A 14787-nucleotide genomic window follows, 5' to 3' on the forward strand; every position below is an offset into this window, starting at 1 on the left:
AAAAAAAAAAAAAAAAAAAAAAGAAGAAGAAGAAGAAGAATGTCCCTTTCCCATTCAGTATGTATATATTGGGGGTAGGACCCTCTGCTCAGGCTTTTCTCCCCACTTCCATGCTGTGCCTCTCAGTCCTTCAGCATCCCTATATAACCCCTGTTCTTCTTCCCTCTCCTTCCAGGAGGCCTGAGTTTCCCTTCCCTGAGTGAGAAGTCTCCATAAGAGAGACTATAGGGGTCACAGGGCGGTATGATGGTGACAGCTGACTGATACCCCTTCTCCAAAGGGTGGAGTACCAACTTCCCCTATTCCAGAAGTAGCTCCAAAGTGCCATAAGAACTCCGGGCTCACTCAGCTTCTGAAGTTGCTTCCTCTCTCCTCCCAGGGTGATGCTCAGGGCCCCAGGCAGAAGGAAAGGAGCCAGGGGCCCACCAGGTGTATAACTCTTTTCTCCTCAGGCCTCTATGGAAGTAGCCCCCAGGCGTGGGATCAATGATCCCATATTACCAGGATGAGCTAGGCCCCTGGTACTCAGAGGCCCCAGCCAACTTTCCCTTCCCTATCTCTGCTGTCCTGTCCATCTAACTCCTTGGCAGTTCACCCCATGCTCCCCTTCCTCTTTTACAGGCCTGTCTGAAGAGCATGCAGCCCCCTTACTCCCCGCCTGGGCTCGCCATCCCTGCCCCCCCAGCCTGACCCCCGGCCCCAGCATGGCCCAGGGTGCCATGCGCTTCTGCTCGGAAGGCGACTGTGCCATCTCCCCACCACGATGCCCACGCCGCTGGCTCCCCGAAGGCCCAGTGCCCCAGAGCCCCCCAGCCAGCATGTATGGCAGCACAGGCTCCTTGCTACGGCGAGTGGCAGGTCCAGGTCCTCGAGGCCGGGAACTGGGACGTGTGACAGCACCCTGTACACCTCTGCGTGGCCCCCCGTCACCCCGTGTTGCTCCCTCACCCTGGGCACCCTCTTCACCCACTGGGCAGCCCCCACCCGGGGCCCAGAGCTCCGTGGTCATCTTCCGCTTTGTGGAGAAGGCCAGTGTGAAGCCACTGAATGGGCTACCTGCTCCCGGGGGCTTGAGTCGGAGCTGGGATCTGGGGGGGGTTTCTCCTCCCAGGCCCACCCCAGCCCTTGGGCCTGGCTCCAACCGGAAGTTACGGCTGGAAGCATCCACATCAGACCCACTCCCCGCCAGAGGAGGCTCGGCCCTACCTGGCAGCCGGAACCTTGTACATGGGCCGCCAGCCCCACCCCAGGTTGGAGCAGATGGCCTTTACTCCTCTCTCCCCAATGGGCTTGGGGGCCCCCCTGAGCGCCTGGCCACACTCTTCAGAGGACCTGCTGACACTGGATTCCTGAACCAGGTATGCAACTTCCCCTGGGTTCCCGGGGCCCCCAGTGTAGGGGCAAGGCTTAACCTCCTGTCAGACATGGGCTTGTCTGCTGTTCACTCTGAATCCTTTAATCTGTCCTAAATCTGCCTCTCTCTTGCCCTCTGTGTTTGTCTCTGTGTCTCTGCACCTCCATCTCTGTCCCTGCATGTTTTAATTTCTGTTTCTGTCCCATATTCTTGTGTCCTTGTATGTCTGGTTTTATCTCTGGGTGCCTGTGTCTCCCTCCTTGGCTCAGGGGGATACCTGGTCCTCCCCCCGGGAAGTTTCCTCTCATGCCCAGAGAATCGCTCGAGCCAAATGGGAATTCTTCTATGGCTCCTTGGACCCCCCCAGCTCAGGTAAGGCCTGGGACTGAGGCAGGGAGAACAGGGCAGGACCTTCCCCACAGCAACTGAGACTCAGTAGGGAGCCCTCCTTCAAACTTCCCCCAATCCTTGGAATTGGCTCTTGAGTCAGCCAATGTCTCCCCAGGCCTCAATCTTTCCATCTGCGCTATAATGGGAGGCTGGAGGATAGGGACTGGGTGGGACACCTGGAGGAAGCTGAGTAATGGAGGGAGGGGACGGCAGGATATTGAGGGGCATTCCATGGAGTAGAAAAGAGGCTCAGCAGGGCTCAGTGGCCCCAGCATTTTGGGAGGCCAAGGCAGGAGGACTGTTCAAAGCCAGCAATCCAAGACCAGCCTGGGCAACATAGCGAGTCTCTACAAAAAATTTAATTAGCTGGATGTAGTGGTGTGCACTTATAGTCCCAACTACTGGGGATGCTGGGTTGGGAGGATCCCTTGAGTCCAGGCAATCAAGGCTGCAGTGAGTTATAATTGCACCACTGCACTTCATCGTGACACAGTGAGACCCTGTCTCAAAAAAGAAAGAAAGAGAGAGAGAGAGAAAGAGAGAAAGAAGAAGGCTGGTCTTCCCCCAGTTCCTCAAAGCCATTTGACAAGAACTTGATTTAAAATAAGCTCCACTGGCACCAGGAACAAGCTAAGTTTGTAGCAGGAGGAATGGTGGCTAGACAGTGAGAGAACTTCCTGCCAATATGAGGCAGTGGGCAGAGCTCCTACAGCAGAATGAGGACAGGGAGCTGACGTGGATAACCTCTTGACCTGGATGCCTATGCACACTACAGGTGCTAAGCCCCCAGAGCAGGCCCCCCCATCTCCACCTGGGGTGGGCTCAAGGCAGGGCTCTGGGGTGGCTGTGGGGCAAGCGGCCAAGTACTCAGAGACAGACCTGGACACGGTGCCCCTGAGGTGCTACCGCGAGACTGACATCGATGAGGTGCTGGCTGAGCGGGAGGAGGCTGACTCGGCCATTGAAAGTCAGCCCAGCTCTGAGGGTCCACCAGGCACTGCCCACCCACCTGCCCCACGGCCCGGCCTACACCCTGACCCTCATCCCAGCCTCGGCAGTGGCAATGAGGATGAGGACGAGGATGAGGCAGGCGGGGAAGAAGATGTGGACGACGAGGTGTTTGAGGCCTCTGAAGGGGCCCGGTGAGTGGGGGAGTGGGAGAAGGAAGTGGCTTGCTCCTTCCCATTGGCATACAGGCAGAGCAGGGCTCAAAGGGCTTGGGATAGAGAGGGATGTGGGCATTGTGTATAGCAGGAGATTCTAGACAGAGGCCTGAGGCTTGGCGGAACACTGGGCATGTGGGAAACAAAGAGGCCAGGGGTTCAAGCAGAACAGGGGGCAGGGTGAGAGGCCAGAGGCCGCAGTCAAGCCCAGGATCACAGGAGCATGAGTCCAGATCCTGGTGGGAGAGTGGGGAGTGTGGGGACATTCCTTTCCGTCTCACACCCCAGTGTCGCTTGGAGCCTCATCTTCTCCTAAGATGTTGCCAGAAATAGAAATGGGATGGCAGGAGGGAAGCGGATCAGGGAAAATGAGGAGAAAGGGAGATTAGCAGGGAGGGAGGGGACTGGGTGCTGGGGACTGGTAGGGCTGGTGTGCCTCAGGGGGCACTGAATAGCTTGGTCCCCTACCCTGGAGGCTCTTTTTTGTTAGTGGGCAAGAGCCAGTGAAAAGGAGATGATAATCCCCTAAGCAGAGTCAGTGTGACAGTTCAGTGAAATTCTGCCCGAGCCCTGTGATCTGGGCCCCTAATCAGAGATTCTCGCTGCCCCTGCAGGCCAGGGAGCCGGATGCCTCTCAAGTCACCTGTGCCCTTTCTACCTGGGACCAGCCCCTCAGCTGATGGGCCTGACTCTTTCAGTTGTGTGTTCGAAGCCATCCTGGAGTCACACCGGGCCAAAGGCACCTCCTATACCAGCCTCGCCTCACTGGAGGCCTTGGCCTCACCTGGCCCAACCCAGAGCCCCTTCTTCACCTTTGAGCTGCCTCCCCAAGCCCCTGCCCCCCGGCCCGACCCACCAGCTCCTGCCCCACTTGCCCCTCTTGAACCGGATTCTGGTACCAGCTCTGCTGCTGATGGTCCTTGGACACAGAGAGGGGAGGAGGAGGAGGCAGAGGCCAGAGCCAAGCTGGCCCCAGGGAGGGAGCCCCCTAGTCCCTGCCACTCAGAGGACAGCCTTGGGCTGGGTGCAGCACCCCTTGGCAGGTAAGTAATTCCTTTTGTCCCTCAGACTTGAGGCCCCCAGGGCTCCAGAAACAGCTGCTGTAAGGGACAGATCCTGAGTGTGAGGATTAGTTTATATTCCTGACCCCTGAGTAGGGGTGGTTAGGGGATGCAGATCCTGTTTTCCCATTTGGAGGACTACTGCCATTAGCTGTGAGGGGGAGTCCCTCACAGCGCCTCTCTTGGTCTCAAGTCCAGTGGCTTGAGAAAGCATGATTCAGCACTGAGGGATCCCATGAGAATACCCTTCTTGCTCTCCTGGAGGGCTCTTTCTTCCCTTGGCAGAGTCTTTAGCCTGCTCAGAATTCTTGTGACCTTACCCCCACCCAGCCTGGAGGCTTCACCAAAGATGCAGCCACCAGCCTCTCCCACTGCCTCCCTCCCATGTCGCCCCTGCCCAATCAGGCATCTATCGTCCAGCTCCAGGAAGTCCTTTCACAGTCTAACCTTTCTGCTCTCCCCTCTGCCAGCTACCCTCTCAGTCATGGAAGCCATGGCAACAGGAGGGGGTGGCCAGGGAGACAGGGTTGCCTAGCAACCAGGAGTTTCCGGCCTCTGTCTCTAGGGTGACAGGTGGCTTTGCGAGTAGAGCAGCTGGGGTGGGAAGGGGAGGAGAGAAAGGGAATGAGGGTGCGCACCCTGACCCTTAACCCCCTAACTCCAGAGCCTGCTTCTGTGTGGTTAGAGGGGGAGCACCAAGGAGAGGCTCCTCTCCCTAAAAGGCAGGAGGGGCAAAGCCTTCGGACCAGTATCCCTGCTGCCCTCAAATCTTTCCCTGGCCCTCCACAGTTCCTCCGTAGTAGCCCATCTATTCCACCTTTGTCCATAGTCTAAGAGACAAAGGACTATTTTCTGTGTAGGGCCAAGGTGGGAACAGATAATCTACATCTAATAGCAAATGTAGGCCCCTGGGAGCTTGGGGAAGCAACCAGAACTCCCACAGCAGCAAGATGGATGTGGGTTAGATTTAAGGCAGGACTTCCACAGAGAGGTGGTAATGATAGAGTAGGCTGATGGAGAGAATCGAATCTCCTTCCCAGGGAAAAAGAAGAATGCTTTCCCATGTCCCTCCACTCCCTCCCCTTCTCCACCTTCTGGGCCTGGAGGCAGAAGGAGGGTCTGGATGGCTCCTAAGGACCCTGCTCCAGCCTGAGCTGGTGTTCTATCCCGGCAGCGAACCACCCCTGAGCCAGCTGGTGTCCGACTCAGACTCAGAGCTGGATAGCACAGAGCGGCTGGCCCTGGGAAGCACAGACACCTTGTCCAATGGGCAGAAAGCGGACCTCGAGGCTGCACAGCGCCTGGCCAAGAGACTGTACCGACTAGACGGCTTCAGGAAGGCTGATGTGGCCCGGCACCTTGGCAAGAAGTAAAGCCACTAGGCTGGGACTGAGGATGGGGGCAGAGGGAGTGCATCCTGAAAGGAGCTCTCCATCTAATGTCCCCAGGTCATTGGGTGATCCCCACCTGACCCCCTGCGCTTCCCCTTGAGACCCTACCTGTCTCTCTACCCTGCCCACAGCAATGACTTCAGCAAACTGGTGGCTGGGGAGTACCTCAAGTTCTTTGTCTTCACGGGCATGACTCTGGACCAAGCTCTCAGGTGGGTGTTGACCCTTTGGAGGACAGCCCCCACTCTCCAGGCTTCATGTTAGGGCCCCAGGATGCCTCCTCTGAGCCCCTCTGTCCCCGACAAGCTGTCCTGACCTCACCCTTCCCAAGCTCGCTGGGCATGGCCAAGGTCCAGAGCTGCCTGGTAAAGGGACCTTGGGTAGGGGTGATGGGTGAATGGTCAGGGTGCATACCCTCATCCCCTTTCTCTCCTCCCCTTCCCACCCCAGCTGCTCTACTCTCAAAGCCACCTGTCACCCCAGAGACAGAGGGGGGAAACTCCTGGTTGCTAGGCAACCCTCTCTTGCCCCTTCCCCAGGGTGTTTCTGAAGGAGCTGGCCTTAATGGGTGAGACCCAGGAACGAGAGCGCGTGCTGGCCCACTTCTCTCAGCGATACTTCCAGTGCAATCCTGAAGCCCTGTCCTCAGAGGGTGAGGAGTTTCCGAGAGCAGGGGTGTTCTTAGCTGGCCACAGAGGCAAAATGGGCTGGGCCCTGTGTGTGTGTACAAGAGCGTGAGTGTGTGTACAGCAGGGAATGGATAGACACGCGTGTAGGCATGTGAACTTGCATGTGTGCAGACAGCGCTGTCATGGCTGCATGTATGTGGAACTATCCATGTGGGCAGGCATATTGCTAGGGTTGAGTGTGTTGTGAAGAGGCAGGAGTTTGCATGCCTGTGCAGGCCAGTGCTTGGCTGGAGTGGGGTTTCTGTTTGACTGCCCTGGTCTACAGGACTGTGCTGCCCTTCACTTTCTTGTGGTCCAGGCTTAGAGGCAAGGGAAAGTTGGGGCAACTAGTGGGCAGCCCTCAGTACCTGAGGGAGCCAGGGACGGGTCCTGAGACTAGGGCTAGGTCCTTGCTGAGGGATCTGTTGGAAGAGGAGCTCTTTGTAGGGAGGGTTCACTAATGGAGTTCAGGAGGTAGGAGGTTGCTGGCCAAAGCAGGTGGAGATGAACTGGGAGGTTGGGGAATATCGCTGTGGGAAGGGTCCCTGGGAGGCAGCCAAGGCTGAAAGTCAGCTCTCCCCTAGACGGCGCCCACACTCTGACCTGTGCGCTCATGCTGCTCAACACCGATCTCCACGGCCACGTGAGTGGGGGCCGGGCGGGCAGGAGCCAGAAAACAAACCCCTGGCCAGACATTCAGGAGCTGGGAGGCCAAGGGCCCTCCAAATTCACAGGCTTCTGTTGCCTCCCTTAGAACATCGGGAAGCGCATGACCTGCGGGGACTTCATCGGGAACCTGGAGGGCCTCAATGACGGCGGCGACTTCCCTAGGGAGCTGCTCAAGGTGGGGGGCGGGGCAGGGTAGAAGTTGCTGGAGGGGAAGGATGGAGGACCCAGTCGGCGACAGAGTCCGGAGTCCGAGGGAGGGCAGGGCTGGGGCTTGCCGGCCCCCGCTACTGCCGCGGGAGCCTGGGCTCTCGTGACTCAGCCTGGGGACCACCCCCTCCCCAGGCCCCACGCGCAGGCTCTCCCGGAACATGGCGCACATGCGTGCGGTCGCGGCTGCGCGCGGCGGGGGAGGGGACCCGGCTCTGGAAAACAAGCGAGCAGGCGGCCCAGGCCCCTGCATTTGCCTTCATCAGTTCCCCTCCTCCAGTGTGTGCTGGGGTGGAAGGCGGGAGTTGCGGGGGTCCCTGCACGGGGCCGGGATTGGGTGGGGGTACACTCCACACTGCTCCTCCGCCGCGTGGACAGCCAAAAAGACCCTCCTGGTGCTGCTGCGCTGCAGGGACCCGGAGGGAGAGGGGCCTGAGATGGACTAAGCTTTTCCAAGGTCTGGCAGCGAGTTAGCGCAAAGCTGGAGCTAGAAACTGCCTTCTGGCTCCCTGTGAGCAGGCCCGTTCCCAGGCGCCAGCTCCATGACCCACAACTGAGGGGTCAGATACGTAGGGGCTGGTGCTGGTGGGAGAAGGGAACGGCTTGTCAAATGGGTTCACTCTTCTCCCTGATGTGGTGGTAGTTTATCCAGGGAGGCCTGGACTCACTTGAAGAAACCCCCAGGCTTGGACAAAGGTGTCTCTGCGCCACTACATACATGTAACAGCACAGGAGTGTCCCAGGGCGTGTCTGTGAGCTTGGGGTGCTGGGCTTCTGAGTTTGGGGTGTATCCGAGAGGGAAAGTCCACGGTGAGCTGGGGTGTGGGTTGCATCTGTGTGCCCAGGCGTCGTGAATCAAGGGTTTGTATGGCTTGGTGCGTTTGTGTTTTAGGGCTTACGATTTAGAGTGTGTGTCTGAGTTGGGGTGTAGGCTGGATGTTTATGTGTGGTGGGGTGTATATCTTCGAATTGGCCGTGTCTGAGGTATGCCATATGCCTCTGAGTAGGGGGTGTATGTTTGTGAGCTAAAGATTGTAAGTTTTGAAGTGTCCATCTGAATGGGTAGTGTCTGCGAGTTGGGGTGACCGTGAACTGGTGCGTCTGGTTTGTTGGGGTGTACGTCAGAATCGAGGTGTGTTACGTGACTTGGGATCTATATATGGGGGGGTATCTGCGGGTGAGCTGAAGTCGGGGCTATTCCTTCCCTGCCTTGGTCCTCCCTCGAGGCCCCTCTTGGCTCAGTGGAAAAGGGCCGCAGGGAAGCGGTCCGACCTCTTGCCTCCCACCACCCCAACCCAGACGAGCCAGAAGGGAGTTCCAGACCCTGCCGGGTCCGCCCAGCGTCACAGCCCCAGGCATAGCCGCGCTCCCAGCCTCCCGGGAGCTGCCACCCACGCTGGCCTCCCCAGGCTCCTCCCAGTGGCCGCGCGGGGAGGGCCCCCTTCGCGATCCGGCGCCTCCATTTCATGCGATCCCCGCCCCCCGCCCTCGCCCTCCCCTTCCCGTCGGTGCCCCCCTCCCGCTGTAGCCCAGCCGCAGAGCAGACAGCGCCGCCACCGCCGCGCACTCCGTGCGTCCCCGAGAGCCGGGCCGGCTCGGGCCGCGCCGCTCGCGCTGGCTGTCGGGGGAGCGGTCCGCGGGCCGTCCGGGCGGCCCGGGGGCCGAGGGCGGGCGGGGACATGGCCGGGGGCCGCGGCGCTCCGGCCGGGCCAGCATGATCGGCGTCAACAGCATCCACAGCAGCGCCGGGCGGCTGCGCTCGCGCTCGCTGTGCTCCGTGCGCTACGGGCGCACCCACCGCGGCGCGGAGACCCTGTGCTACGGCTGGCCGCAGCGCTCGCGCAGCCTCAAGCCGGTGCTCTACACCGACCTGGTGGTCAGCCGCCTGCAGAGCCGCAAGAAGAAAAAGGCGGTGAGGGTGTTGGAGCCGCGGCCCACGCCAGGCTGGGGGGCGACTGAGGGGGCGGCTTGAGGGAGGCACTGAGGGCGGCGCGAACCGAGGGCGGAGCCTGGTAGGCTGGTAGGGACAGAGGTCAGGGGCAGCCAGAGGTGGGCACGGGCTGGGGGGCAGGGAGGGCACAGACCCTGGGACCAAGGTGGGCCTCACAAACCGAAGCGGGTTTTCTAGATTGAATATGACTTGCGGCCCACCGATGGGGTTCGGGGCCCTCGAAGGAGGTGTGGTGGTGGGTCGAAGGGGTCCTGAGACAAGGCAGGGGATGAACTAGAAGGCTGGAGGCAAGGATTGCAGGTTGGATCTTGGTGGACGCTTCCGCTTTCTGGCCAGAGAGTTGGTGAGTGAGGATTAAGGGTCTGAGCCATGCTGGGTTTTGACTGGGTGTGTGCTGGAAGGTCTATGTGTTGATTTGCCTTGGTTGTGCTGGGGGCGGTGGAGCGGGGGTTGGCGGCTGTGGGGTACACCCATCCCCAGACAAGGGTGTGAACAGTGTGTGCCCAGTTGGGATGCCTGGTTTGCCGTGTGGCTGGGCATGGCTGTGGGCAGTGAGAGAGTCAGAGACTGGTTTGTTGGGAGGAGTGAAGGGGAGGCTGTGTCCCATCACAGGGAAGTTGCGAACGTCACCACTGCACCCAGCTCACATGCAGGCAGCATCGCACGCCACACACTTAGCCCAACATACACATGCTGGGGACACAGCCACGCCCGGACAGGCTGACGGAAGTACCCCCACAGTTGGAGGCGCTGGCGTGGACCCATGTTCCAGGCCACTCCGGAGAAGAGGGGACCCCATGCCATTCCTGGAGCCTGTTCTCTCTTCTGACCACCCCGGAACCCCCAAATGTCCCCAGGCCAGCTGGATAGAGGGGAAGTGGCTGGTTCACATCACACAGAGTTTGGGCCATGCAGGAATTGGAAGCTAAAACCACTGCTTTTTAGATGAGTGTTCGCTCTCTGGTGAGAAAGTGTGCACATGGGCAGGGCCCTGGACCACCCTGGCATTTGGCTTGTTGGGGCTGTCAGGGTTAGGAGGAGGCCTCAGCTTGTCTTGGTGTTGGGAGCCATGATAGTGTGCTCTCTATTAGTGAAGGAAGGTGCTGAGAGGGCGAGTCCTCTATCCTGGGGTCGCAGTTTCCCCATATGCTATGTGTGGGCTCATCCTGTGGAAACAGGCCAGAGCGCATGGTTGGGGGAAGGGGAATTTCTTGGGCTGCTTTTCCCCCTCCAGGGCTGTGCTTCTCCAGCCCAGGATCTGAGCAGGACAGCCCCTTAACAACAATAAAGATAATAATAGCAACAACCATTTACTGTGCGTCAGCCTTGTGCCGGGATGCCCTGTGCTAACTGCCTGTGCCCACGTTACTACGTTTGTTCCTCTCCATGGATACTTGCCCAAAGTCATGCAGCTCAGGTGGTGGAGCTGGGCCTGGGTCTCCATTCTGGAGCCTGTGTTCTTGGTCATTATATCCTGCTGCCCTTTCCGCTTAGTTCTGGCTCATCTCCCAAGTTAGAGGGGAAGGCTCCAAGCTCTGACACTGGGGTACTGACCACAACCCCCTAATTTGTTTCCCCCACCCCCCCCAGGCCTTGTACAGCTCCATCAAGAATGAGAAGCTGCAGTGGGCCATGTGAGTCCCGGGGCTGCATGGTGGGGCTAAGATGGGGCGTGGGGAAGGGGCTGCCTGGGGAGGCTGAGAGAGCTGGGGTGGGCCCTGGGTGGGGCAAGGGAGGAGAGTGAGAGGCCATGAGAGGCAGGGAGGCTGCCTTACTTCCTTCTTTGGAGATGTCTGCCTGAATTTGGGGTTCTGTATCTTGTCTCTAGCTGGGTTGTTATGACAAGTGGGTTGGGGTGGGAGGAGAGGTGCTGAAACATCAAAGGGAGGTCCCCTGGCAACCCTAGTGGAAAAACAGAAGCCTCTGGAAGCAGGGCCTTGACCAGCAGCACAAGAGGCCCTCTCAGGTCCTAGGGAGCCCAGATGTCACAGAACAAAACAAGTAACCATGCTGTCTGTTCTTGGCAGCCTCCAATAGAAACATAGAGACTCAGCCGGGCGCGGTGGCTCACGCCTGTAATCCCAGCACTTTGGGAGGCCAAAGCGGGTGGATCATGAGGTCAGGAGATTGAGACCATCCTGGCTATCATGATGAAACCCTGTCTCTACTAAAAACACAAAAAATTAGCCGGGTGTGGTGGCGGGCGCCTGTAGTCCCAGCTACTGGGGAGGCTGAGGCAGGAGAATGGCGTGAACCCAGGAGGTGGAGCTTGCAGTGAGCCGAGATTGCGCCACTGCACTCCAGCCTGGGCAACAGAGCCAGACTCGATCTCAAAAAAAAGAAAAAAGAAAAAAGAAAACAGAAATATAGAGACTCATAAATAAGTCTTGGAAGAGCCTAGTCTGAGGGAAGAAATCCAGTTTGGGCCTTGGGGTCCCCAGTCTGAGGGTAGAGGTCTTATTTTCACAGTTCATAGATCACTCAGATTTGCTTTTATCCACTGAGACTCCCTCACTGCCCAGTTAGCTGGGAGTTCCCAGTCACTGGAGATCTCAGGGGAGGCACAGCTCAGGATTAGGGTGCAGGGGGCGATCGGGGAAGGCTTTTGGAGGGTTGAGACTGGGGCCATAAAGTTGGGGCAGCATTTGGGAAGAGGAAAGGGGAAGTTGGAATTTGGGAGGCAAAGGTGTGGTGGCTGAAATGAGTATGGGGTGGGGAACCAATGAAGGCAGGCCTGGCTGGGACGGAGAAAAACAGTGTTGGGGGAGATGCAGTGTAGACTCCATATGGGAGGCAACAGGGAGCTACTGCAGGTTCTTGAGCAAGGGAGTGACAAGATAGAATCCGATTTTTTCTTTGACTGAGCCTGTAGACCAGGATGTATGGGGTTGGGGTAGGGGCGGCACTAGGAAGCTACTTCTTCCATCTGCTACCATTTAGCCACAAGCCATGAGCAAAGCCCGGGGCTGGATGTGGTTGAGCCAGCAGAGGCAGACCCGGGGATGTCCTGGTGGAGAAGGTCGTGAGGGCTGCAGGTGTGCAGCAATGGAGAGGATAGTGCTGGCCCTACTTGATGGGAGGAAGGGACAGTGGTGGCTCTAGGCTGAGGAACTCTGAGGGAAGTGCCCTGCTCTGACAGGGCAGAACTACACAATGGGGAGGCGTGATCTGAGGCTGGAGACATGGCAGGACCCTCAGGTTGAGCCCCCCAAGCCACAAACACTGGGGGAGCTTTTCCAGGGCAGGCAGAGACCAGAACTGAAGCGGGGGTCACGGCTCCATGGCCAGCCCCCTCTGAGGTGATCACACCTGCAGAGACGAGGAGGAACTGAGACGCTCTCTGTCTGAGTTGGCCGACCCCAACCCCAAGGTCATCAAGCGGATCAGCGGGGGCAGTGGCAGCGGCTCCAGCCCTTTCCTGGACCTGACTCCCGAGCCCGGGGCTGCTGTCTACAAGCACGGGGCCCTGGTGCGAAAGGTGCACGCAGACCCTGACTGCAGGAAGAGTAGGTGGCCGAGTGGCGGGGGTGTGGCGTCTGGGGGATGGATGGGAGTGGGCCTGTTCCAGGGCCCCCTGACCTGTCTTTTCTCTCTGCAGCACCTCGGGGCAAGCGGGGCTGGAAGAGCTTCCACGGGATCCTCAAGGGCATGATCCTCTACCTGCAGAAGGTGTGGGGCCAGGCCAGGGGGCTGGGGCTGGGACTGAGTTGGCTGATGGGTGGGAATAGGTGGGGCTGGGCCAGGCTGCTTTTGGGGCCAGGACAAGATGGGCACCCCTGCAGGAGGAGTACAAGCCTGGGAAGGCCCTTTCAGAGACGGAGCTCAAGAATGCCATCAGCATCCACCATGCCCTGGCCACTCGTGCCAGTGATTACAGCAAGAGGCCCCACGTCTTCTACCTGCGCACAGCTGACTGGCGGGTCTTCCTCTTCCAGGCCCCGTGAGTGCCCTCCTCCTGCCCATCCTGGACCCCTTCCCCCACCTCCCATCCTGCTCCCCTCCCTGTCTCTGGATTTCATTCCTTCTCAGGCCACACTTGAGCCAGGACTGGCATCCTGGGACAGAAACCCTGGGCCCAGGTCCCAAGGGGCTGTGCTTTCTCCCCAGGAGCCTGGAGCAGATGCAGTCCTGGATCACGCGCATCAATATAGTAGCCGCTATGTTCTCTGCGCCGCCCTTCCCAGCTGCTGTTAGCTCCCAAAAGAAGTTCAGCCGCCCTCTCCTGCCCAGCGCTGCCACCCGCCTCTCCCAGGTAGCCCCAGCTCTGTCCACCTGGTGCCAGTGGGATGGAGGGGGTTAGGCTCAGGCCCACTGCACTCAAGGCTGCTGTGTATGATCGTGGAGATGTCCCCTGCACCAGGATGCTGGCCACGGGTGAGCAGGGGCTGAAATCCAGCTCCCACTGGGTCCCACTTGCCAGCTGGGAACCCAAACATAGTGTTTGTTTGTCTAAAGGAAGGGGCATCTTTTTAAAAATCTGCACAGAGGCACTATATAGGGCAGAGTGACCATGACCATGCCTCCCCCTGGCCACTAGGAGGAACAGGTGCGGACCCATGAGGCCAAGCTGAAGGCTATGGCAAGTGAGCTGCGGGAGCACCGAGCCACCCAGCTGGGCAAGAAGGGCCGGGGCAAGGAGGCTGAAGAGCAGCGGCAGAAGGAGGCCTACCTGGAGTTTGAGGTGAGCCTCCCTGCCTGTGCCTCTGTCCACACACGCAGGCCCACACTAGGGTGAAAGGCATGAACTCTAAGAGTGGAACCAGCTGGAGGTCCTTGGGTAGGTTGCTTAATCTAAGCCTCAGTTTCCTCCTCTGTGCAAGAAGGATAACATTTGACACCCACTGGGGTTTCGAGGTGAGGCGTGTGTCAAGCGTGCCATTTCCCCAGCTCTAGTAAAGGCTCAAGACACATTAGGTTACAGATGATGGTCCCAGGAAAGCCCAGAGAGGGTACCAGCCTGCATGGGACCCTCCCACAGTCCTGGGCAGGCACCTGCCATCTCCTGCCCTGCTGGCAGCCCTCCCTGGTCCAGATGGTGGGGTGGGCAGAAGGCAGAGAACAGGCTCTCACAGCCCCTGCCCCTCTGCCTCAGAAATCCCGCTATAGCACCTATGCAGCGCTGCTTCGGGTCAAGCTGAAGGCAGGCAGCGAGGAGCTGGATGCGGTGGAGGCAGCACTGGCCCAGGCCGGGAGCACAGAGGACGGACTCCCTCCTTCTCACTCCAGTCCCTCCCTGCAGTCCAAACCCTCCAGCCAGCCCCGGGCTCAGCGTCACAGCTCAGAGCCTCGGCCAGGGGCAGGCAGTGGGCGGCGGAAGCCCTGAGATGAGGTTTGGGGTGGGGGGTGCCTGCTGGGCACCTGCAGGATGACATGGCCCTGCCTGAGCCCGGGCCGGCCTCGGGCCACCCACGAGGGCCTCCCGGTCTAGGGCCCGACCGCGCCGGACGCGGTGTCCGGGGCAGGGCAGGGCTGGGGCCTGGGCCTCAGGAGCCTAGGCTAGGGGCACGTCCGAGAGCCCCTTTTTGTGATAATGTTTTGCACTTTTTCGTACAGGGTGGGGGGGGGGGGGGGGGGGCTAGTGCCCCTGAACTTTTGATGCTTTTTTTTTGTGTGGGAGAGGCCTGATGCCATTTCTGCTTTCTGCTGAGACCACCCCACCCTGACACCAGCAGTCCCCGCTCTGTCCTGGGGCCTGGCTTGGACAGAGACCAGGATTTGGGGCTGAGCTGGTTTCCCCTCCTTCCTCCCCAAGGGCTCACCCTCTCTCTTGCTGGAGGTGGAGGAAGGGCATCCATGCCAAGGCCCCATACCTGGGCCGGGGGCAGCACGACCTGGCTTTCCCCGCTTCAGTGGGCCTTGCCCTTTGTACAGCCTCCACCCCCATTAAAACTGCTCTGGACTTGCTGGCTGGGCCTCATCCTTCTCTTCTCACC

General features: G+C 59.4%; 1 protein-coding gene across 1 annotated transcript in view; it reads left to right on the forward strand.

Moving 5' to 3' along the window:
• The window catches only part of PSD (pleckstrin and Sec7 domain containing), a 16972-nt gene extending 2214 nt beyond the window's left edge, over nucleotides 1–14758 (forward strand). The window contains exons 3-18 of the mRNA XM_023206503.2: nucleotides 622–1358; nucleotides 1624–1726; nucleotides 2520–2886; nucleotides 3522–3950; nucleotides 5143–5337; nucleotides 5491–5571; nucleotides 5899–6011; nucleotides 6612–6670; nucleotides 6782–6871; nucleotides 10445–10488; nucleotides 12170–12360; nucleotides 12453–12523; nucleotides 12637–12794; nucleotides 12962–13106; nucleotides 13392–13535; nucleotides 13947–14758. Of these exons, the coding sequence (XP_023062271.1) occupies nucleotides 705–1358; nucleotides 1624–1726; nucleotides 2520–2886; nucleotides 3522–3950; nucleotides 5143–5337; nucleotides 5491–5571; nucleotides 5899–6011; nucleotides 6612–6670; nucleotides 6782–6871; nucleotides 10445–10488; nucleotides 12170–12360; nucleotides 12453–12523; nucleotides 12637–12794; nucleotides 12962–13106; nucleotides 13392–13535; nucleotides 13947–14177 (3075 nt within the window). The 5' untranslated portion in view covers nucleotides 622–704 and the 3' untranslated portion in view covers nucleotides 14178–14758. The remainder of the gene's footprint in view (nucleotides 1–621; nucleotides 1359–1623; nucleotides 1727–2519; nucleotides 2887–3521; nucleotides 3951–5142; nucleotides 5338–5490; nucleotides 5572–5898; nucleotides 6012–6611; nucleotides 6671–6781; nucleotides 6872–10444; nucleotides 10489–12169; nucleotides 12361–12452; nucleotides 12524–12636; nucleotides 12795–12961; nucleotides 13107–13391; nucleotides 13536–13946) is intronic.
• The last annotated feature ends 29 nt before the right edge of the window (nucleotides 14759–14787 follow it).

This window comes from Piliocolobus tephrosceles, chromosome 9 (assembly GCF_002776525.5).
Source record: "Piliocolobus tephrosceles isolate RC106 chromosome 9, ASM277652v3, whole genome shotgun sequence".
Classification (NCBI taxonomy): Eukaryota; Metazoa; Chordata; class Mammalia; order Primates; family Cercopithecidae; genus Piliocolobus; species Piliocolobus tephrosceles.